The sequence below is a fragment of the Condylura cristata genome, unplaced genomic scaffold (assembly GCF_000260355.1).
Source record: "Condylura cristata isolate star-nosed mole 26May11 unplaced genomic scaffold, ConCri1.0 scaffold00030, whole genome shotgun sequence".
In the NCBI taxonomy this organism is placed as follows: Eukaryota; Metazoa; Chordata; class Mammalia; order Eulipotyphla; family Talpidae; genus Condylura; species Condylura cristata.
Window position 1 is genome coordinate 1674363 of NW_004567131.1, and position 25813 is coordinate 1700175.

The 25813-nt window shown below is 39.9% G+C and overlaps 1 protein-coding gene across 3 annotated transcripts in view; it reads left to right on the forward strand.

Moving 5' to 3' along the window:
• Positions 1 to 25813, forward strand: part of PCNXL2 (pecanex-like 2 (Drosophila)) — a 272672-nt gene that overhangs the window by 152632 nt on the left and 94227 nt on the right. For all 3 annotated transcript variants that reach the window (XR_001145936.1, XM_004691129.2, XM_012731293.1), the window contains exons 20-21: positions 10096 to 10237; positions 12900 to 13077. Coding sequence is in view for 2 of the 3 variants with exons in the window: in XM_004691129.2 (XP_004691186.1) it covers positions 10096 to 10237; positions 12900 to 13077 (320 nt within the window). In the remaining variant the exon portion in view is untranslated. The remainder of the gene's footprint in view (positions 1 to 10095; positions 10238 to 12899; positions 13078 to 25813) is intronic.

A 25813-nucleotide genomic window follows, 5' to 3' on the forward strand; every position in this document is an offset into this window, starting at 1 on the left:
TTCATGTGGAAAATGCCCACATGGTTCTACTAGTGTTTTCAGTTTTAAATACTCTGGCTTGGTATTAATTGAAGACCTTTCTATCAAGAGGAAGATGCCCATTAATGCACTGATTCTCCCAAGATGTTCTCCATCCTTTGAGGAAATGTGAAGGATACATTTTTATTCCCACTGAATTAATGAAAAGAGGGAAGGTTGGGGGAAATGAGCTAAACATTTTTTTTTAAATAGAGCTAAATTTCCTTGATATCAAATGAAATTCCAAATGGATTAGAGATTTAATTTTTTTTAAAGAAAGGGAAAAAAAGAACAAGAATAGCATTATAAGAAAATATAGGTCAAGTTATATAATCCTTGTTGGGGAAGAGAAAAAGAATTTTCTAAGCAGGACCCCAAAGTATAAAACCACTGAGGGAATAACTAAATTTTATTCCTTGAAAAGGTAAACTTTAATGTCCTGATTTCTTTTTTCAATTTTTTTTTATATTTAATTTTCTTATTTGAATATACTTTATATCAGGTGCAGTCCTCAGAGAATTCCCACCAAAATTTCACCCATGCAACATCACCAAAGTCCCTTGTGCTCTTCCTCTCCTTGTTTTGTATTATCTCCCTCCCCCTCCCCTGCAGAATGTGCGCCATGTGAGTCACCTCCGGGGCAGGCAGGGATCGAACTCATGCTGAAGCAGCTTGAGCTTCTCAGTGCTGTGCTTTAACCCGTGGCACCAACAGGGAGGGCCATGTCCTGACTTAATGCTGTTCTTCACCAACTTCTTTTTCACTGAGAGGTTCACCCTGATGCTGAATCTGATAACACTTATTAATTCATGCAAAAATATTTATAGGACACCTAACATGAAGGTGCAGGATGTTGGGGAAGCACTGAGTAGCAAACGATGGCTTTGCCCTGGGGGTGAACCTGGTGAGAGAAGTACTGTTTTGGCTGAGAGTGAACCCCAGATTCCTGTATGGCAGCGTGCTCCCTCATGGGAGCCCCAGACTTAGTTTTGCATGGTATCCACTTTAGTTAATTAAATGTCAAGTCAGTCAATCAGTGGTGTTGCCTGACCCTACCAAGTGGCCACCATGGAGTGGGCCTGGAACTAAATGATGACTGTGATACAGAAAGACAGTCCTGGCTCTGGCTGTAGTGAGGGAGGAGCATCCATCACACAGGTGAAGCACATATTCAGCATTTGAAGTCCAGCGAAGGAAAAGTATAGGCAGCAGGATTCTTCATTTAGACTTAACTGGGAGAAGAATAACTTCTTTGTGACAGTGACATTTAGTTATTTATTATGTTTCAAAAGAACAGTTTTTTTTTTTTTTTAATGAAAAAAGAAAGAAAAAGAGACACCTATGTAGTTACAGGTGGGCAGGAGAGCAGCTGCTGCTGCTTTGCAAAGGGGAAAGGTGGGTGAAAAGCAAAGAGTGATAATTTAAATTGAAGTCGAAGGAAAGGAGAGGGCAAGCTCATACTGGCAGGAGAGGATCAGGATCGCAGGCATCAGAAGGATGTGTTGGCACCCTAGGGTGTCCTACTGGGAATGGCATGGCAGCCCCTGGCTGCCCCACTCGGAATTGTAGAACTCAGAGCCTCAGAGGAATGAGGTTTGCTTAATATTTAAGAATCACTCCTTACTCCGAATTCATGGTACTAGTTTTGGGATTGAAACCCGTTTCTGGAGAATAAACCATGCCATCTTTACATGATACTGCTAAGGATTTTTCAGTCTGAGATTTGACTCAATAAGAGAGATGAGAGCAAAAAAAGTTGCACAGCGTGAACATTTTGGTGCCACCTCGTCTCTGCTTCAGAAGCCTCGGCGTGACCAGTGGCAACAGCTGCCCCCTTACTGAAAAGCTTGCAAACATGTCTGACCCTATAAAACAGGACACCTGTGTTCTTGAAGCTGAAATCATAATTTAAGATTTAAATTGAACAGAATTGTCGTCCTAAAGATAAAAACATCCTGAGAAATTTTTTTAAAGATTTATTTATTTATGCATACAGAATTGGGGTACATGCCAGATGTTCAGGGGCAGTGAGAAACATAGTGGGGAGCAGAACAGGCTGACTGACAAAGTACACTGCTGAGAGGAGCAGTGGGCAGGTCAGGAGAGGTCTGCCGCGCCATGTGGGTTGAACTCATGCGCAAGTGGCTTCAGCTTATTAGTGCTGTGCTTTAACCCGCTGTACCACCAGGGAGGGCCCAACATTCCTGAGAATTTTTAATTAACTCTTAATTATTAAAAGGACTTATTTTAGTAAAGGAAGTAATCTCAATAATACAGCACTTGAAAAGACTTGTAATTTAAATTTTTCATAGAAAATTTAAAGTATTCAATGGAAATAAGTCATATATAAACTTGTAAATGGCAGAGTTAGCTTGCATTCTTTTTCTCAAAGGCCTAATATTCCAGGGAAAAGAGAACTCATAATGCTAATGGAACATCTTTTTTATGGTCTCTATGCATGTTCGGAATGTTGTGGAAAGGCAGTTATAAAATACCATGGCAAAGATTTTCTTTTAACTTGACTTTGCATGTATTCTAAAGCAGTTTGGGGACTTAAGAAACCTATTTATAATATTATTGCATTTGTAAGCTTTCTTTTTATCGCCTTCTCATGGCTACCTTATAAGAAAAATTAAGCTTAGTACTTTAGAATTCAGTACTCTGGGTTTATACTGTTGTTTTAACTTCCTTCTACATTATTATTCATTTTTGTATTTGCTCTCTTATTTCCAAATATAAACATTCAGTACAAATTCCATTTATCTGTGAAGTTTTCTACAATTTAGAGACTGAATCTTTCCACTGGCATAAATTACTGATTCCTGAGAAGGATTCTGGAGATATGTAAGGATTAATGCTGAATCAACTTTCTGTCAATACACAAGTTTAGCAGAAATTGAGGTCAAAAGTTTGGAGTTGGTGGTCTCTGGGATTTTCTCTCTGTCATTTCTCCATATTTATGCTAACTCCCTTTTCATACCCTTTTCCCTCCGGGTTTGCCTAGATGCTGTATTGAACACTAATGAGTAAAACCATGCCATGCAGTCTTCTTTACCTGAAGTGTTTTTCACTTAATATATACAGTGTATACCTGTGTTTGCTGGTGTGTTCAGATGGTGTAAAATGTACTCCATGGCCTCTCATGTAGAGATTCAGAATTAATCAGTGGAAGGCATGTGGGAGCTTCTGTGTCACATGTCGTGGCTGTCACTTTCATCTCCCTTGCAGCACACTAAGTAGTAAATTGGGACTGAAGGACTGAATTATGCACTATAGCCTAGCTTCCAGTCAGTCTCTGTTGTTACTTTATGAGTGGTTTTTTTTGTTTTGTTTGTTTGTTTGTTTGTTTTTTAAAGATTTATTTATTTGTGCATACAGAACTGGGGTACAGGCCAGAGGCTCAGGGGCGGTGAGAGGCTTCACCAGAGACAGAGTGGGGAACAGAACAGGCAGATGGACAAAGTACACTGCTGAGGGGAGCAGCGGGCGGGTCAGGAGAGGTCTGCCACGCCATGTGGTCTCCTCCGGGGCAGGCGGGAATCGAACTCATGCGGAAGTGGCTTTAGATTCTCAGTGCTGTGCTTTAACCCGCTGCGCCACCAGGGAGGGCCTGTTTGTTTGTTTTTAAAGTAAAGGTTTATGTAACTTATCAATGAATTGGAGTCTAGTTCCCTAGAAATTCCTTTTATCCTTGGAAAGTTTATCATAGAACACCTTTGTAGCTTTCATCTTGCTTTGCTACTAATGAGAGACTGGTTACTATCTTTTAAAGATGCAGGTCTTAACTGTTAAGGTATATTTCTGTTGTCATTAAATTTATGAAAAATGCACACATTTTTGCAAAGTCAGACGAAAGGTGCTTACAGCACTTCCTAGAGTTTAAATGTCTTTCCCCCCCTTTAAGGTGTACCTGTGCTATAGTTTCAACACACACACAACCCATGTGCTACAGAGGATTAAAGTCTTACCTCATAAATACTTTCACTCTCAAATATTTGGAAAGACATGGGTAGCAACTTTTAAACTTGATGGTGAATATAGAATCCAGTGATTTCCGTATTATTTGAAATTTATTGTTTTGTGTGTGGGGGAGGGCGGATTAACTGAAATTTCCATGGCAAGCCCGTACTTAATATCATTGTTTGCACTAAAGCCTTGTCAATAGCAATAGGATTGTCGCTGCACTGGCATCAGCTTTATCCTCACTCACAGGAAAATAGAATTTTCTGAATCTAAGTGTGACAAGCATTTAAAAGTGTGGTTCACATGCTCCCAGTCAAATGGTTCCCAGGTCACTCTACAATGATGAAAGCCACTAAGACATTTTTTTTTTTTAATTCAGGTATTTTTCTAATAGCTCTGCAGGATGAAGTTGGTTTATATTTCTTTGAATTTACAGACTTTTGCAGGAACCTAGCTAAGGTTGTCATGTTTCTTTGAACTAATGACAAATGTTGATAGTAATGTGTTTTTATGTAACAGGTTGAATGACATTTGATGTGACAGCCTCAATCTGACACTGTTGATCTCCTATAAATTGAGAAATCAGAAAAAATAATTTGTATAGAAGAAAACCTAAATATAACAAATTGTATTTTATGAGGCACTGAAATAAAAAAAAAAATGTTATCTAATGTGTTATAGTCAGAAAGCTTTTTGTTTTGTAATCAAAAAAGTAATTTCAAGGGGCTGCTTTTTTGAATCCCTCTTTATTGAATTTAATTATTCAGAGTTCCCACAACCATTGAAACTGTAAGACAATAAATTAACATTTACTGAAACCTAACTCAGGCCATGTAATCTGCTAGGCACTTGACATATTAAACGTATTAAGACTAGTGCCTACTCTTGACAAACTCACAATCTAGTTTCTGACAGACACCTAATGAGTACTTAGCAGCACTTACTGGGTGCAGGTTGGGTTGTGCTGGAAGTCTGGGAACATTAAAAAACAAAAAGGACTCCAGTTCTAAGAAAATGCCATTAGTCTAGATAAGAAATGGTGATGGTGACTTTGACCAGGGCATTCAAAGCACAGGAAGAGAAATCGGGTTGAGCGTGGAAGAGCTACTGTTTGACCTGGCAATCACCAATTGTCTCCGGATATACTATGTAATTACTTATTCTTTATGCTGATTGTTTGCTGTTCCTATTAGAATGCAAGCACCATCAGGGTGCATATTCTGGGCACTAGTTTTCCAATGTGCCTAAAAAACTGTGGCATGCAGTTGCTGCTCAGTAATGATTTATGAGTTGGATGTGTGGCAAGCATTGTGAAAGAGTAGATTGAAGTGAAAGAGTATAGAGTGAAGATCTTTGCTCAATTCATTCATTAGAAATTTAAGATCTGTTGAAAAGGTAGTTAGATACATTGGTTTGGAGTCCAGAAAAGAGGCTATGGATGGAATTATATATTTTTAATATTCAACAGCTTATTGATGATATTTAAAGACCATGAAATTATGTAGGGACTTGCAAGAAGAAGGAAACAATTGGTCAGACACTGTGGGAGGTTGAGTAAGCTAAGATTAAGATCAAGCGCTGGCTGTAGGAAATGGGAGATCTGTAAGAAAGCAATTTTGTTGAGCAGTTTGAATTAGATGAAATGGGGTGGAGTCAGCAGAGAAAGAGAGAAGTTGTGGAAAAGTTAGTGTAGCCATAATTTTGTTGCCAAACTGTTATAAGAGCATACAGAGAAATAGAGTGGTATCTGGAAAATACCCAACATCAAGAAGGCAATGGGTCAAGGGAGGTATATATATATTTGATTGTAAAATGTAACATCTTTATGTTGTGATGAGTATGAGCCAGTGAAGTGTAAAATAACAGGTAATGACAATCATAGGTGATAATTGCATGAGGAATATACTTAAATAGTAAGAAATAATGAGATCCAGTACACACAAATGACAGGGTTAGGAAAGAAATTTTGACTAAAAAACACTTATAAATTTTTAGGTAAGAGAGTGAGGCTCTGAGAAGTGAAAATAGACATAAGGGGAGTAAGCAGATGGAATCCACACAGTTTAGTCTTGCACAGAGCAAGATCGTCCAGAATAGCAGTTCTCAAACATGAGCATGTGTCAAAGTCACCTGTAGTAAAACAGGTTACTGGGCTGAACCCCAAGATTTCTAATGCAACAGGTTTGGGATTAGGCCTAAGAATTCTTCAACTTACTGGCGGATGCTGATAGCACTGGTATCTGTTTCTCAAAGTATGACCTTAAGGTCAGCAATGTTGGCATCACTTAGAAGTTTATTAAAAATGCAGGATGTCTGGCTCATCTCCATATATTTTGGGTCAGATTCTTTACTTTCACAAGTGATTGATTTTCATATGGAAGTTTGAGAATCACAGATCTAGGGCTGTGGTTTTTAGCCCTGTCCCCAGTGATTCCAACATACAGTGATGATCGAGAAGAACTGATTTACGAAGACTTCAAGGTATATTGCCCCCGTGACTCCATGAGTGAGTGTAAATGTTATGAAATAGAATAAAGAATGCATGAGCAAGAAGAGCAGGTGAGTGGAGCTAGACAGAGTTCAGTGTTTGATTTGTATTTGAAGTTTCCTTTGGGACATCGGATGAAGCTACTCAATTGAGTATTTCATCTCTAGGTCAGGAGAGAGCTGGGAGATGGAAACTCCAATCTGAGTTAGAAGGAATAGTTAAAGTTGTGAGTTGGAGAACATCAACTCAAGAAAGTAAGAAAAGCAGTAAAGAGGCCACAGAAGGCAAGTGACCAAGGGCAGAAGAAACGACATCTGCAAACATGAGCATGCATCAGGATCACTTGTAGTAAGACTCGTTTCTGAGCTGAACCCCAAGATTTCTAATGCAGTAGGTTCAGGGTTGGAATTGGAAGGATGAGAAGCTCAGGGCTTCTTTTATAGTTGTTTATAATTTATAGTTTGCTTTTTTAACCAGGGTATCATTGGTCTGCGACACCATATTTGATTCAGAAATATAAAACCCCACCTCTTCAGGTGTATGTTACTAAACCCATCCACCTCCACGGCACCTGTAGTCCTCCATTGTGTCCTTCAGGCCCCTCTCCCCTCTCTCCTCCCTTTCCTCTAGTAGACTCAGTTTTATAGTCAGATTTCAAAGGTTTACTTTTTGGTTTGATCTGACTTTCTTCTTTCTCTATATTCAACATATGAATGAAATCATCTGGTATTTGGGCAGAGAGAATTTTTAAAAGAAGAGTTATGTTGCTTTTTGCCCTCAGAAAGGTCCAGTAGGATAGTCCGCTGAGTGCTAGTTATTTTTCAGAGTATCACCGGTGGCCTTGTCCAGCATAGTTCTGGGGCAGGTGTAGCTTCAACACCCAGGGACGGATGTTGCAGCAGTGTAAGAGACAGGGAACTGGGATTGTCAGAAGCTTGACTGTGCAAGGAGGGACATTGTGAGCACCAGAATGAGATGAGGCCAGTTTTCAGTATAGCAAGGTTTAAATCTTGTCACTTGCCATTAGGAAAGAGCTATTGGTAAATCAGAGGAATGAACAGTGAAGCAGGATGTCAGGAAGGAGGGGACTGAGAAAACTGGCCTCACTGTTTGGCTGTAATAGATAAATTTCAGTTGGAGGGATGGGAGGTTCAGACAACTTGTGCCTAATAACCTCAGTTTGCTCTAGGAAGTGGGGGGTCAGAATCACTTTCTTGGAAGGAGTGAGGAGAAGATCCTGAACTTTTGTTTTCTTCATTTTCATATACATCCCCCCAAGGGGGGCGAAACCTTTAATATTTAAGTAAGATAGAAAATATATCTGAATTTCATTGATTCAACACCAAAGCTTCATGCTTATGAGATTTCAAAATCTAAACCAGAAAACACTATGTATTGACCATTAGTAATACCCAAGGTTGAATTTATACTCAACTTCCTTACATTTTTTTAAGATTTAATTATGCATACAAGAACTGATGTGTAAGTCAGAGGTGCAGGGGGTGAAAGGTCTCACCGAGACATAGTGGGGAGCAGAATAGGCAGATTGACTAAAATACACTGCTGAGGGGAGCAGCAGGCGAGAAGAGGTACTGTATGTGGGTCAGCTCCCTAGCCAGGGATAGAATTCATGCCGCAGTGGTTGGTGATAGCTTCATAATGCTCTGTGAGCCACTAGGGAAACACCAACTTTCTTACTTGTTTAAACTTCATTTTCCTCCAACTCTTTCTCTTGGTTCCTGTTACTATTGAAACTTCTTCTTTTGGCCCTGCATGGTGGTGCAGTGAGTTAAAGAACAGCGCTAAGAAGCTACCCACTTCAGCATGAGTTCAGTCCCCACTCCAGAGGTGACCCACATGGCATGGCAGACCTCTCCTGACCCTCCTGCTGCTCCCTCAGAGTGTACTTCGTCAGTCGGCCTTTTCTGTTCCCCACTCTGTCTCTGGTGAATTCTCTCACTGCCCCTGCACCTCTAGCCTGTACCCCAGTTCTGTCTGCATAAATAAATAAATCTTAAAAAAAAACAACTTGATAATTTCTCATTGTCTCTCTACTTGATTATTGGGGTTTTTACTATTATTTACCATGCCCTGAAGTCTTTTCACTCTATCCAATCTCACCATTCCTATCTTATTCAAATTAATTCTTTTCAAGTAAGATCACTGGATGTCAAACCTCCTTATATTTTTAATCAAATGAAGATAGTTTTTGTCTTCATGCATTGTAATGTCACTGCATTCTTATATAGAAAGTTAAGCTATAGAAAGAAGAAAGTTAACTGTCAGTGCCCTGTGTTGTGGGTGGTGTATGTCTATGCTTTTGTTGCTTCCTGGGGCCTTTTATATAATGTGGGGTGAAGGGTGTGGGAATAGGCCATCTTTCTTTTAATCTTGAATAGACACCTGGAAGGACAGCCCACTTGATGTCCCTGTCTTGTCACTCTGCATGGTCATGTGACCTGTCTCTCTTTCATGAGTTGGTTTAATGATATAACCCTGTAAAGGTTTAATGGCCTTCTTATTATTTATTGTAGATTATTGGAGAACAAGTTTTTTATTAGAGATTGTTAAAGAATATGATTCCAGAGGTCACCTGTGCAGAATTAGACTTTTAGTCTTGCTGGGAGAGACTAGCATATTCAGCATATCTGGGTTCCTTAACCACGCTCTCTGATGGAAAATTGGGGCCCAAGGTGCTGATCGATGGAGGCTGGGAAGGAGATGGCCTGCCCAAGCCCCCTGGCCCTGACCCTGGTGCACCTTCCTCACTGAAGTGAGAAACAGGAGGGTTCAGGCTGTTGTTTCACACCCCTGAGGCAGGGATGCTGCGCTTTCCCCACTGAACTTCTCTCCAGAGAGAGAATTAGTAAGAAAGGCGTGAGGGGTACTGTGAGTTTACAATCCACATCATCCATGATGGTGGGGGGGGGGCTGTGGGAAAGCGATAACAGTTTCCTAGTAGCAGACTCAGATGGAGGAATGGGTAGGACATCAGAACTGAGGCTCAGAAAGATGAAGTGAATCAGTCACTAATTCTTGGGAAACTCTGAACGGAAACCCTCATCAGCCTGACTTAATCCTTTGTTAGCTCTGTGGGAACAGGCCTCACTCTGGAGCGTCCTTAGGTGGGAAGACCCACAAGGATATAATCCATCCATCCTGATAGGAGCTTGGGGTTAACCTCTTATTTGAATATGTTGCTCAAATTTTGAAGAGGGGGAGAAGAGGACCCTGAAACTAGCCTCAATTTCAGAAGTGACTCCAACCTTGCAGAGATGGATCCACGAGAATTTCTTTATCCTTTACTTTCCTTGGACTTTGCTCTGAGATGCTTGATGTTTCGTGACTACCTCATTTCATTGGATTTAACTACATATGAAAAAAAAAATCAATGGACTTAAAAAATTGGGATACTGTCCTACCCTAATAAATCCTATTATTTGTGAATTATGTAAAAAGCAAAGCTGAAGACTGCTACCTAGAAAGAAAATATGTCAATCATGTCTAGTGTCTAGAGTTCTGAATCATCACCTTTTAAGTTAAAGAACATTATTTATTGTTACATGTACTGAAAGAAAAATAATTGAATCAGTGTCTATCCTAAGTGCTTTTTGTGTTTCTTTCAGATGTCGCCCATTTAATGTGGTTTGAAAGACTCTATGTTTGGCTTCAGTGTTTTGAAAAATATCTCTTGTACCCAGCAATAATTTTGAATGCCCTCACTATTGATGCATTTTCAATAAGCAATTACCGGAGACTTGGTACTCAGTAAGTAGATAACGGTTTTATTCTCATAATGATTTGTATCACAGCGTTTTTTCAAATTTTAGTGAGCCTTCTCTGAACAGACTACAATAGAAGCCAGCTCATGTCTATGCACTAACGGCCACAGCACAGAAAGTCATGGTCTTTTACTCAAACTCTCCAGAGTCAGATGATTATTATGGAGCAACTGTGGTGCTAATGAAATTAGATCTGCTTCAAGTGATGTTGGGAAAAGATGTCAGTAAGTTTGAAAATCATCTTGCAGAAGATTATTCCTTGAGCATTCATAGAGTGACAGAAGCACCGTGTGAGTGAGGGATGCCTGGAGTTTGTCCCATCATGCTAAGAGCTTTATCAACTGCCTTATATAGTGTCATTTAGCAAGTATTCTCATTATGTACTTGTGGGCGGGGGGATTAATCAGTCTTTGCTCTATCTGCATTTACCAGCTAAAGAGTCATAACTGAAAAAATGGAGTACAGAAACTCCATGCTATGACCATGTTTTTGCAAAGCATTAGCAAAGTCTAGTGATTAGTGTCATATGCTAAAATTAATTCTGATTTAAAAATGGAAATCTATTTGATAATTTGTGGATTGGTTATTGTGATAAAAGGTTGCTTCTGGTCAAGTAAGTTGTTGGAGTAGGAGGTTGTCAAAGACTCTTGCTAAGATTTACTTATTAGTCACTAGTCAATCTTCATGCATAATGTCAAGCATCTTAATCCCAGCCTGCTTCTCCCTTCAGGGTGTTTGAGGACAACTAATAAATATTTGCCAGTGACTGAGCTAGCTAAGATAGAAAGTATTTGTATAATTTGTTAGGCTTTAAATAGATTCACACACACACACACACACACACAAAGACATTAAATAATCCTGTAAGTTCCCTATCTTTATCGGACTCTGCTTTCTTTTGAGTCCTGATCTGTGTCAGGTCAGGGCAAAAAGTCCATGCCTTCTGTTATTTAAAATGCTAGACTTCCAATTTGGGATCGAAAATAAGCCTCATTGGATAAAGAAGGCAGGCATGGGACTGCAGAGCTCTTCCCAGGTTTGGGTACCTATAAAGCCAGACGATGACTCTCCATCCAGAATGACGAGTGTCCTCAGCACAATCCTGGCTGCCCTTATGAAGACCTCCCAGAACAAGGCAGGTTCTTTCAGACCAATGGAGGAAAGAAGATACCAGTGTTCTGCGGAGCTAGGAATTTAAAACTCTTCCTGTGCAAAATTGAGAATAGGACCTTGAACTAAGCTTGCAGATTGAGGTCAAAAGGCTCTAGCTGTTGGCCGAAGATGGATGCCAAGGTAGGGGTCAGGCAAAAGCAAATAAATATATCCAAGAGAGGGAATACTGTCCTCTAGCTCTGTAATTTTTTTCCAGACACTAAAGTCAAAATGTAACATCTCACCTAGTACTGCCAAATATTCTCAACTCCCAGGTGACACAAAAATAATTACTTAGTGCCCAAAGCTGACAATGTCTTTATATTCTTGAGGAATCCAAGTGAACACTTAAAAATGTTCTCTCAAGATTTCAAGCACCCCACTAGACCAACTGTTTTCTGACTGCACAAGTGACAAAAATGACAAGTTTGTACTGGACAGATGTAAAGACTTTGGAAGCACTTCCTCCCTCCCCCCAAATATTGTTAGTTTTGCCTTCAACCTGGGAGAAGACATTAATAATCCTGAGAGAGTCTAGGCTTAGGACAATGGACATGGACTCAGTTCTTCGTACTTAGCTAGAAAAAGGCAATCTCTCTCTCTCTCAAGTGTGATCATTCTCTGTAAAGCATCCCACCTGTCTTTGTTTTGCATTGCCAAACAGGATGTTGTAACTGGGGGGAACTTGTTTAAGTTGTGCAAAGGCTTCCTTCAGAAAGGCAGACCCCTTAAGGAGGCACTGGCTTGCTCTGTCGAGCTGCTCAAGATGTCAGCTGCCTTCCACCAGAAGGAGGGGCGTGGGCAGGGCAGACCTCATCACCTGGTGGAACTGTGCACTGGACATGCTCCCTGCACAGGTGGATAATCCAGCTGCTTACCACAGAGCATCCAGAAGCACAGCCCTCAAAGTCCGGGCATGCCTTCACTGTTCTGCCTTGGTGAGCTCCTTAACTGAAAAATTCTCTGCCATGGGGAAAACAAGTGTTAAATTTTCAACAGAAAGAAAAGGGAGGCCAGAAGGCTTATGTTCACTGAAGAACAAATATGTTGGAAAACATCGGTAGTTAATGTGTAAAAGTAAAATAACTTTAATTAGCTATTGTCTTTTCCCTTCTTTTCAGAATTCAGTAGTAACTATGATGCCAAAGCTTCAGTAAGATTCTTTTCTAACAAAAAGACATATACTGGCACATGTCAGCTGGGACAGCGTGCTCTCTGGTTAAGTTTTCCAGGACCCCTACAGTAGTCCCTCAGTAACCCCCAAGCTGGCTCAGGAACTGAGTTTTAATCCTAGCTCTGTGTCGTAAGACTCTAGACAAATTGCTCAAAGTCTGAGTCAGCTTACTCCTCTGTGAGATGGCAGACGAGCAGGCCGCTCTCCTGCTTGTTTTTCTGTGTGTATGTAAAGTGTATAAAGCACCATCAGCCCTCATGAAAAACATCCCAGGTAGCTGTGTGCCTGCCCTCATTGATTTCCTTTCCTTCATTTTCGACAGCTGGGACATCTTTCTGATGACCATCGCCGGCATGAAGCTGCTGCGGACCTCATTCTGTAACCCCGTTCACCAGTACATCCACCTGAGCTTCACCGTCATCTTTTTCCACTTTGACTATAAGGATGCGTCAGAGAGTTTCTTGCTGGATTTCTTCATGGTGTCCATTTTATTCAGCAAGGCAAGTTAATGAGCTATTTTCTTTCTTTAAAAAATGTGAAAGGTGCATTTCTTACCAAATGTTTTAAGAACTTTAAACATTTTCTATTAATTGAGTTACATATGCATGTTATGTTCCTACTGCCATTTAAAAAGTATTCCACAAAGAATATAAATATGACATTTATTTTCCAAAAGTCACTAATTAAAGTGAAAAAACTATTGGTGTTGTTTTAAATGATAAAATCTTTGTCTCTCTTAACAGTCTCATTATAGAGCTTCCCTAGTTCTCAAATGTTATAAATTAAATTAAATGTTAGGGTTCAGACTAATTTTTTTTTTCTTATTTAACTAGTATTTTGCACCTTGAGATAAAATTTGAGACCTGATACCCAAGAGCCAGGTACTTGGAGTATTTTATACCTTAGTTTGTTTCAAACAAAGGCTTCATCTGTTATAAATTCATACGCGGGCTATAAGAAATTCTCATTACCATTCAGACATTTATCAGAGATGGTACCTAACACTTAACATAAGGCGGGTGGAATCGTCCTCTGAGACTCGCCTAGTGTATGCTGGCACCTCACAAAGCCCAGGTTTGTATAACGAAATGAAAGGAATTTGAGACAAGTCTGGCTGTCAAAGGCCCTGGGCCTCTATCACATCAGGCTTCTCTCCCCCTCCCCCCCCACCCCCCTCCCCTCTGCTCCCAGTACAACCAAGCAGCCCTGCAGTTGACTTCGGGTGCACCTTCCCCTTTTTGGCCAATAATTTTTGATTTAAAAGATATTTAGCCCTTGAACTTAATGTTATTTAATTATTTTTTAATCAGTTCTCTTAATGTTTCTCTGTATTCCATATCCTTCCATTCTGTTGTCTCTCTCTTTGCATGTATTAGATAACAAAAATCCAGAACTCTCCTATGATTAAAGACTTGTCATCATCTCCTCATGTCATGTGCATCTCCTACTATAAATCCAGCTGAGCCCCCAATTCCCAGTTGCCTGAGCCCCTCGTGTCACGGTCACTCACGCCTTCCTATTCTGCAGCCTGCTCCTGTTTACATACCTCATTCCAGAATGTTTGTCTTCTTTTTGTTTGAGATCTGCTTGGACTTGATAAATGAATTGCAGTTTTCTGACCACTGAAATCATAGGCTTTCATATTCCGTATTCATTATTTATAAATTGCACTTATGTCACATAATCATTGCAGAATTGTATACAACGATTTGTAAAGCATTATGAAGTTATTATAAATAAACTTAACTGCTCTCAGGGGTAAAAGCCTGGGATCAGATGTGAAATGTGCTGGGATGAGTTAACACCTGATGCTGACAATATTCAGTTTGATGTGGTGATGTTTATATTCCTCTCTGAACCTCAGTTTCTTGTAAAATGGAAAATAATGATGTGGATCTCACCTGGGAGTTGAGATGATTAATTAATATCACTATAAGAGAAGTAGAGTGTGCTTTCCAAACACAAGGCAGAGTCTTAAATCTTTGCAAGCAGAAAGAGAAGTGACACACTGTTTAGTGTGTGAAGGAGAGCAGCTGGTTTCCTGCACCAAGCTGTCCATGTAAGCATCATCCTGTAAAGCAAGAGGCCCCAGGTGAACTGAAGCATGCTGGAGAGGTTCACGTTTTCTCTGGAAAAGGCCTAAGAGCCCAACTTCTAAACGATTCTGCTTCTGTAGTAGGAACAGTAACTGTCATTGTCTGAGGACAGTGGCCTTGCCCCTTGCTAGCCAGCTCTGGTGCGAGCAGGCACAGGACAGCTTCACTGTTGATTCAGGCAGATGGATAAGGAGCATCTCGGAACCCCTGGTGATTTCTCAGGCTTTAATGCTCTCTCAGGGAACCAGGCACCCAGACACACCAGACAGGGAGGCTGGATAAAAGGAGTCAGGCAAGGGCCAGACTCCTGCCTCTGGGAGCCAGGAGGGGAGGGCCCTGGGAGGCAGGCATCCGAGCCCCTCAGCCCCCACGAATCTGTACACTCTTTCTCTGAGCTTTCTCTGGCCTTCTCTTTATTGTATTGTGCTGTGGCCTCACCTCTCCCATAGCCACTTGTCCTCTCATAGCCTAAGTCTCTGTGTTCATAAGCATTATGAAGTTATTACAAATAATAACTTATTCCCTGGCCGCTAGGCTCAGTGTGCACTTACACTGCAGGTGCCCACAATCAAGCATGTATACCCACGGTTCTAGGCTCCTTCTGCATTCAAGGCCGAAGGTGATAGCCACAGAGGCTAGTGTTGTAAAAACCTGATTTTTACCTTACACCAACCAACAACAAGCCTCTGCTGAATAGACCTGGCTGCAGGCCCCCTGCAGAGCGACCCAAGGGGACCCAGAAGGAGCCATGGTTGCTCTTGTGTCTATGCGGACCTTTGGTGCAGCCCTGTGCATGATGGGGCAGGGGGTTGACAGGACACAGCCTGAAACTAAATCCATAAAACCTTCGCTGGCGCAAGCATTTGGCTTCCACTTGTCAAAATCTTTCTGAAGCCCCAATTAAACACCAACAATTTCAGAGAGAATTGCAGTAGCAGTGTTCGTATTTTCTATAATTGAGGGAGCATTAGCACATGTAATTTAGAGAGCTCACTTTTAGAGTGGGGATAATAGCAGAATCTAAAAGCAAAAAGGGAAAAATGCAAAGCCAGCGAGACAAAAGCTAGAAAGGCAAGCCTACTGTCCATGAGTCGTCCTCACTCACCCACCCGCCGACGCCTCTTCGTCTTCAGAGTGCACTTTCTGGAATGAGAAACAAGATATGATGCCTCACAAAAATTATAATTCAGGAAGGAGATAACATTTGAGAGCTTTCTGGAAAAAAGTCAACAGAAATTAGCGACAGAGATGGTGGTGATGGTGAGAAAGGCCTCGGCTAATATTTCCTCTAAAGGTTCTGCCTGCAAGTCCCATCTAATGTTTCTGTTCAATATCCTTTTATTAATGTGTCTTTAACTTTTTTCTCTGTGCATTTCCTGCTTTACTTTCTTTTGAAGATGGCACTGCTCCTTAGCTACTCATTGCACAATATGCAATTTTATTTATTCAGTAGACTAATCAGAGTCCTACTTATGAGCATTGTGGAAACCTTTTCCCAGCCTCTCTCCTGTTCTGCTAAATCTAGTCACTGTTAGCTGACAGCCCACCTCACAAAAGGGCAACAAGATTAATGATGAGGGCCCTCCCAGGTGGCGCAGCGAATTAAAGCACAGTACTAAGTAGCTATAAGCCATTTCAGTATGAACTTGATCTCTGCCCCAGAGGTGACCCACATGGTGCAGCAGACCTCTCCTGACCGGCCCACTGCTCCCCTCAGCAGTATACTTTGTAGGTTGGTCTGTTCTGCTCCCCACTCTGTCTCTGGTGAATCCTCTCACCGTGCCACACTTCTGGCTTGTACCTCAGTTCTGTATGCATAAATAAATAAATCTTAAAAAAAAAGATTAATGATGAGACCTTGGAAGGGCATCCAGTTTCCTGAGACAAATAGCTGCATGGATATAAGACTTTTTAGTATTAGAAGTCACTTGCCCAAGCCATTCAGACTTTATGGATAGAAAAAATGAGATCTGATTAGAGAGGTTTGTTCAGAGTGAGCCAGAGGATACCATTGATGCCTTCTAGAGGGCCTGCCTCTGTGTAATCCCCACCTCCCTGAATCCTTGTGTCCCCTAGGAGGTCTGAAAGATAAATGTTGGGCCAGACTCTTCCATCTGCCAGACCTGGTGAAACATGGGAAATGATGAGTTCTAGCATCAGAGCCGTACAGGAAAGATTTGGTGCAGTCCATGCATTGACATGGTCTGGTGACACATTCATAGTTCATGGAGCCTGGGCTGTGGGGACAGTGGGAGTGGTGACAGTGGTGAAGAAGGGACTCTGTATATCCCATCCTGAGATACGTGAGTCCCCACCACCACACAGCCCTTGTATCACCATCTGTGAGAAGTCAGGCTTCCTGCCTCTCTCCCTCATTCAGTCCCATTCCTCCCACCCCACTGCCCCATTACTCACTCTTTTATTTTAATGATTAATTAATGTAATTAATCTGTAACATTTCTGGTATGCCTAAGGCCTTTGGGGGGCAGGGAGAGGTGCTCCAGGTAAAGATATTTGGTTGTGCAGAATATTTGCTTGTAGACAAGGCCCCCTTTTTTCCCTGTGGTCCTGAAACAGTTCTTAGGAACAACCTGGTCTTCTAATGTTTTGTTGTAGAAGCAAGACTTGAAAATATCTTGCAAGAGGATAGTTCTGCCACCATTTCCAGAATCCATTAAATATGAAATTCTCTGGGCCATTAGTTCAAGATGGGGCTAGCACTTTTACCATTTAGGAAATTGGTATTAAAGAGTGAGATTGTTTTTATATAAAGTTCTGTAAATAACAGCATCAGAGTCATGATGAGTGGCTGTGTTATGAATGACTGCAATTAGCTTTCAAGTTATTTGAAATCAGAGCTTCTAAATGGCATTTTCCTTTATTTTCGGTAAACAGGTAGAAAACTTGTATTAAAAGCGAACCACTCTTTTTTTTTTTTTTTTTGAATGCATGCTTTTTCAGAAGTATTTGTTTGTTCAAAATGCTTTGTTCAGAAAGATGGCTGTTTATTTACTGAACACCCCTTATGTGCTGGACTTGATATTAGTCACAAAAACTACTAGTGCCTGTGTGCGCAATTTGGTGTTTTCTGTGGACCAGCCACTATTTTCAGCCCTTTCAAGATACTGGCCTGCTCCATCATCACAACAGTTTTGTGGGTGTTTACTCTCCGTTGTACAGATGAGGAAACTGAGCACATGAACGAAGTTAAATTCCTGAAAGTGTCACAGTTATAAAATGTGGAGGACTTTATTCTGAGGCTGTACTTATGCCATAATTGACTGGTAGATTGAAAAAATTAATCAGGAAATAACAATAAATGATGCCTGCATGTCTGTCTGAAATAATTTTATAATAGTTTGAAATTCATACATGCACTTTTGTTGCCAGTCTTTTGAAAGAGAAAGGAGCTTTTTCCTTGAGCAGGTAACTGCTAAATTAGGACTAGCTCCGGACTTCCTGCATAAATCATGGCAATAATATGTTCTCTAGGATGTCCCATTTCCATTTTTAAAAATCCTATTTGAAGTGGAAAGTTAAAGTTACTTTTGAATCAAGTAACATTTTTCTTGTTCCCAAATCTCTCCTTAGTCATGCCTGAGTCCACAGAAATATTTTTTAGATTTGCCTTCATCAAGTCATTAGCATTTTTACGAGAGAAATAACTTTCTTTTGTTTGTCCTCATATTGCATCAATTTTTATGTTTAATGGCAGTACAACATCAATTTAATGACTAATAAAACTGACATGTACAGTTTGGGCAAAAGTTTAACCATCTCTTAAAACAGTCAACTCAAGTGGTAGGCTTCATCGAGAGTGCACAGATAAGCTTGAAAAATAAAGTACTGGCCTTGCGTATTCATTGGGTGTCTATGGGGGTGTCACCAATAAGTTTTATAGTATAAATACAAATGCGAAGCTGAAACATCATTCAGTAGGATTTTAAAAGAAAGTGCCCACTCTAGTGAGATAAGTAGGTGAGAGTTATATTTGCTTTTATATTGCTTATTAGTACTATTGTTCCCAACAGAAATAAGAAAACAAGAAAAATCTCATTATAACAGCATAGAAAATTTGATTCAGTATGACTGTTCAGTGATGATGAAGTAGCACTCCTACTAGCTCCTTAGCTTTAAAAGACCTGAGATACTTCAGCAGACTAAATCCTCTTAGAGTTTAGATGGAATATAAATATAATAGCAAAGAATTGTTGCATCAGGCTAAAATTCTGATGGCTTCCTCAACTCCTTATTCAGAGGTTAACCCTCAAAAATATATACACAATATCAGCTCCTTTTCCACCACTCAGCTGTCTGCCCTCATCTTCTCACTTACATTATGCAATAGACTTCTATCAAGCTTCTTGCTTCCACCCTCTCTACTCTTCAGCCTATTTTTAACGTTTTTAACTGAGTGGCCAAGACTTGCTTTTGAGGTTGTGTGTGTGTGTGTGAAGTTAATTTAAAGTAACTAGGTTTTGGAGACGATGTGAAGATATTACATAGACACCATATACTCAGTTTCTCCTATGGTTAATATTTTGCATCCATATTGTGCACTCGTCTCAATCAATGGACTAAAGCTGAACTGTTGTTATTAGCTGTTATTGATCTGTTGTTATTAAATTCCATACTTAAGTCAGAGTTTCTTACTTTTTCTGTATTTTCCTTTGTTTCTATCCAGAATGATATACTGCATTTTTTTGTCATGTCTCCTTCAACTTTGCAAGACTGTGATTGTTCTCATATTTTCCTTGTTTTTGGTGGCCTTGATAATTTTTTTTAAAAAAGATTTATTTATTTGTGCATACAGAACTGGGGTACAGGCCAGAGGTGCAGGGGCAGTGAGAGCATTCACCAGAGACAGAGTGGGGAGCAGAACAGGCAGATGGATGAAGTGCACTGCTGAGGGGAGCAGCGGTCAGGTCAGGAGAGGTCTGCCATGCCATGTGGATCACCTCCGGTGTGGGTGGGGTTCGAACTCATGCTGAAGTGCCTTTATCTTCTTAGTTCTGTGCTTTAACCCACTGCGCCACCAGGGAGGACCCAGCCTTGATCATTTTAAAGATGAATGACTAGGTATACTGAAGGATGTCTGGAGTTTTTCTCTTGGTAAGATTGATATTACAGGACCCTCCCTGGTGGTGCAGTGGAGCAAAGCATAGCACTAAGAAGCTAAAGCCACTTCAGCATGAGCTCAATCCCCACCCGAGCGGAGACCCACATGGTGTGGCAGACCTCTCCTGACCTGCCCGCTGCTCCCCTCAGCAGCATACTTCGTCAGTTGGCCTGTTCTGCTCCCCACGGTCTCTGGTGAAACCTCTCACTGCCTCTGCACCTCTGGCCTGTACCCTAGCTCTGTATGCCTAAATAAATAAATATTTAAAAAAAAGATTGGCATTACAATTGAGGTTAAAATAATAAAAGTACAATGCTGTTCTTATCAAATGATGTCAAGGATTCATTCCAGCAACATGACTTGCTAACCTTGATCAGTAGGCCTAGGTAGTATTTGCCAGGGTTTTCCAAGATAAAGTCACCCTTTTGTCCTTTCCATATTGTATCCTTTGGAGGAAAATCACTGTGCACAACCCATATCTCAAGAATGGGAAGTTGTATTCCACCTCCTAGATCAGAAAGTGTCTACATAACTTACCTGATTTATTTTAAAAATGATCTGATTATTTTATATAGGACATTTATCTATATATGCATGAACTCAGAAATATTTATTTTCTACTTTGGGTAATAATACAGTATTACTGCACTGATCATGTTCCTCTTTTAGCTAGCTGAACCTCTTTCAGTTGGCTCACACTGGATGTACCTTTGTATTCCTTTGACATAAAACTTTTCTTGTGTTTGTGTTTTAGCCTGTCTTACTTTCTGACACTTAAAGATGCTCCAGACTTGTCTCGCCTATATCCCGTTCCATTCTCAGAATTAACCATTTACTAAGGAGCATTTAGAGAATGGTATTTAGAAACCAAAGTCTGGACTCTAGTGCTTGTTGATACTTAAGTGTCAATGCTTCCAGGCCCTCTTAACTGACAGAGCAAGGAAGGATATAAATATAGACCTATGTTTATACAGTTCCCTAGAAATATTTCTAGATGTAACTACCTGTATCCACATTAAAGCTAAACATGAATTAATCTTGTTACTTCCAAATCTAATGCTTGCCACATAGGTCATTCCAGCTGATTCTTGTTCATTGTAACTTCCCACTGCCTCAGTGAGAAACCTGACATCTGCGGCCCATTTGTTTAACTCTTCAATTCTTATATACATGTATAAAGGTTTCATAATTGTTAACCCATATCCCATTGGCAACAACTTAAGTAACGAGTGCTTATACGTGATGCCCATTCAACTCTTGGGTCAGCACTTTTTCTCTCCACCTCCCTCAGTGAAGTTTTTCATCCATTTATAATAAAACTGTTAAATTGTATTACTGTTGCACCCCATGTGGGAAACTGCAACCTCCTAGATGACATTTTAAAATTGCCATACATCAATTTTTGTGTGTTCTAAAGTTCTAAAGTGTATTTCAGCAGATGTCTATCATGCATGTATCATTAGAATAGCTCAAAGAGTGGTCTCATTTTTTTCATCCTTGTATTTCACCTGCTCAATCCTCTCTCTCTCCAGAATCCTGGCAACAGTTAATCTGTTTACCAGTTCCTTAATTGTACTTTACTCAGCATATGACTGGAAACATACTTGTCACCTTTTCAGAATGACTTCTTTTACTTATTGATTTTCTTTTATGATACATCCACATCTTTCCATGATTTGGGCTTTATAGCTCATTCTTTTATTGCTGAATAGTATTTAATTGTGAGGATGTTTATCTACTCACCTATTGAAGGAAACTTTGGTTGTCTCCAGTTTTTGATGATTATAAGTAAAACCACTGGGAAGATTTATGTACATGTTTCTATTAGAACATCATTTTCAAATAAGTTGTCTCAGTGACTGCTGAATTAAGTTAGCTTTAAAACAACTGCATCCCTTCTCAGCATTTTGGCTAAGATCAAGGTGAAAGAACTGCCAAATTGTCTTCCAAAGCTTTCTATACTGTTCTGCATATTCACCAGCAATGATTGCAAGTTCTTACTGATCCATCACCTGACCAATAATATATACTTCAAGGTATTTTTGTTTTGTGGGTAGTTAACACACCCTATCATCGACTTGCTTATTAATTATTGACCATCTCACTAGAATAGTCTCAAGAAACTCCTTGTGACTGTGGGTGTGCTTATTTTTTCTAACTTCAGGAACATCCAACAAAATGCAGGGTCACAATGAGTCCTCTATACATATTAATTGAAATCACTTGAGAGCTCAAAGATGGAAAAACTGGTGTTTGAGAAATGAAATCTTAGCTTGGCTATGGTGGTTAGATGATATTTTATTAACTTAGTGGAATGATGACTCACAGTGGAAAGGCAGGGGAGTGCATGGGAGGAGGGTTGGCTTTAGATTGAGCATATGGGTCATGGAGAGTTCCCTCCTTGGTCTCCTTATGGCATGTGCTTTGGTTTTCTTAGATGTCCCTAAATCTTGTTTAGCTGTCTCCTTGCTGCCTGCTGTCCTGTTCACAGTGGGACAGATGACACATGGCCAACAGAGCTGCCTGCCCCACTCTGAGGTCACCACTCTATACTCGGTAGTCCTCAGAGCCCCTCTTGCAAAGCTGAGAGGGAAACACATTTGCTTTGAGCCATGGTTCTACTCCAGTGGTGACAGGCTGATGTCATCTGACCAGGCAGCTCAGTACATGTGGCCACAGCATGACTTCACTCCCAGCTGGGTCATGTGACTGCTGGGGAGCTGTCTGAACCACCCAAATATCCTCTCATCAAGATTTATAGCCGAGTACACCAACTTTCTTGTCTTCCCCTCCCCAGTACAATATCCAAAGTAAGTGGGTGGGTTTCCTTTAACTCAAACCATGCAAGTTGCTGTAATTCATCTGGGAGGGTTGTAGGGCTGAAATGAATATTAGCAGCTCCTCCCCACCTCACCCTTCCTTTTCCACTCCATTTGGGACATCATGTCTAGTATTCAAGAGTTATGCCACTTCATCTTTTTCCATTTATTCTCATACTAAAGCTATAATACAAGGATTTAATCATGTTGTTCATGATAGTTGTAGTAAAAGAAAAATAGCTGTGTGTCCTTGTTAATGTCAAGGAAGTATTATTGATTCTCATTAAAAAAAAATAGTCTATAACTTACTTTACTGAAGGAGGCTGCTCACTGGCTAACATGGGAGCCCCTCCCAAGCACACTGTGGTGATGTGCCCTCATGAAAAAGAACTGAAGAGCCACAACTGATGAATCATCATAGGATGTATGGTGAACCCAAAAAAAGCTACTTGAGTGACTTCAGGGGCTTCAGGAAAGGTGATAATGCTAGACTTCCTTTACTGAGTTAACTAACACGTTAACTAAGAATTTAACTAACACGTTTCAGGGATTATCTCATTTAATCTTCACAATAAATTTCTGAGATAGTATCATCACTACACTTCCTTCACAGATGAGAAAGCTATTGTTTAGTTGAGTGAAAATTGTCCGAGGTCACACAACAAATGAGAGACTGAACTGGTTGAGAACACAGGCTTGTCTGACTCCAAAGTCCATTCAGTTCACTACTTACGTTGTGGAATTGTAAGTTATATGTTGTGGGTCTCCAAAGTGAGCAACTAAATAGGTTCAGAAGTTGCATTTGGGGAGAATAACAGGAAAAACTTGGGGGGAAATGTCACTGTGAATTTATTTTCAATTCCACTTTATTTTCTGTGTTAGCTTAAAAATGATGCATCTTCCTTCGAAAGCTACCACTGTTATACTATACCTATAAATGTTAAAGTATAATTCATCATTCTCTCCCTTCAAATACTATGCCACTTCCTATATGGATACAGCACTATCCTCCCTCCCACCTCTTGTGCTATTGTCAGGTATTTTGTTTTTACACATACTGTAAACACATGACATATTGTTACTATTTTGCTTTGGAACAAAAATACTCTTACAGAACAACAGCAACAAAAAGAATGAAATGGTTTTATTGTCACTCACCCCATTTTTGGGGTGAGAAAAAGAATGAAATGGTTTTATTGTCACTCACCCCATTTTTGAGGTTGTTTCCTTGTGTAGAACTTGATTTCCAAAATTTATCATATTTCTTCCTTACGTAGTTCTTGTGTCAGTGTGTTGGCATTGAATTCTGTCAGTTTTAGTTGTTGGAGAAAGTATTTTGATTTCATTTTTGAAAGACATTTTACTGGTTAAGAATTCTGTGCCCTCCAACTTCAATCCCCTTCAACTTTGAAAATGTCACTCATTGTCTTCTGACACATGCTTTCTGGACTCTCCTGTGGTTTTTGGTGTTGTCCTCAGCACACTGTGTCCTTTTTTGTCTTTTTTTTTTTTGGCTCCTTGGAGTTTTCCCCTTAGTCTGGTTTTTCAGGAGTTTGATTCCGACATGCTTCACGTTGTGTAGGGTATGTCATTGTGGTGTGTGTGTTCATTTGTCTGTGAGGGTGTTTATCCTCTGTGGTGTTAACTGAATCTTCTTGATTCTGTGTTAGTGTCTTTCATGTTTTGGAAATTTCGTCACCATTATTTCTTCAAACATTTCATTTGGTTTGTTCTCTTTCTGAGGATCAAGATATGATATTACTATGCAACTCTTGGATTTGTGGTAATTTTTTTTGAGTCACTCAGTTTTATCTCTCTGTTTCAGTTTAGGTTATTTCTGTTAAGCTAATTTCAAGGTCATTGAATATTTTTTCAACTGTGTTAGTGTGATGAGTCTCCTAAAATCATTCTGTATCTCTGTGTTCCCCTCCCTTTTTTTTTTCATTTCCATTGTATAAATTTATAACTGCCACCTCTCTGTTGAAAATTGCTCATCTATTCTTTTCTATGGCTATCTTTTCCACTAGAGGCCCTATCATATTAATTAAATATAGTTCTTTTCACTTTCGTGCCAGATAGTTCCAACTATTTGATGTTAGTGTGTTATATCTTTCTCTAATTTTTGCTTTGTCTTTTAGGAGCATATTTATCCTTGCCTTTGTATACCTTATAATTTTTTTTTTTTTTTACTTAAAGGTAGACATTGTGAAGGACGTGGAAAATAAAGGAAATAGTTATTAATACCTGGAATTGAATGTGTCATGTTCTAGATTTTTAATGTGAAGATGAGTTGTGAGTTAATTTAGTTAGGTGATAAGCTAGGACATTTTTGTTATTTCTGCTATAGTTTCCACTAGGGGTGCATTGGTTTCCAAATTCTTGGAGGAATGGCTAGTGTTTAGGCTCAGGGTTGGTTTGTAGAAGCAGTGTCTGCTTAATTCCTACTCAATCCACAGTCCTTGGGTCTCTGTTGTATCTTAACATTCTCTCTGTTCATGCTCTTTTGCCCTCACCTGTCAGGACCTGCTTTTACCTTTTTTTTTTTTTTTTTGAAATTTGTTAACTTGGTGGGTGAGTGAAAGGATAACAGAAGCTGTGTTTTTTGTTTTTTGTTTTAAGATTTATTTTTATTTATCTATGCATGTGAAAAAGGCGTTGTAGGCAAGAGATGCAGGGGTGAGAAGAATCACCAGAGATAGAGTAGGGATCTGAACAAACGGATCTACTGAAATACACTGCTGAGGGTAACAGCGGGCAAGACAAGAGAGTTGCTGTGCCATGTGGGTCACCTCCCTGGGCAGGGATTGAACTCATGATGAGAGCTTAATAGTGCCAGGACTTTAAACCCAGAACCATCAGGGAGACCCAGAAGCTGTACATTTTATTACGTTTTACAACCTAACTGTCTATCAGTGGTGTAATAATTCATCATATTCTCTAATAAATGGAGTGCTATACAGCTAACTAGAAATGAGATAGGCCGATTTATTCCAGAATTGAAAGATGTTCGTATTATAAAAAATCAAATTGCCAAACAATATATGCAGCTAATTTCATTTAAATGAGTATACATGCACACATGCATGTACATAAAATTCAGGGTTCTCAACCCATCACTAACTGTGGCTAGGATGGAAATGGGGTAGATTCCAGGAACATTTTGCTTATGATCCATATGACTTCAAACTACTTTTTTATTATT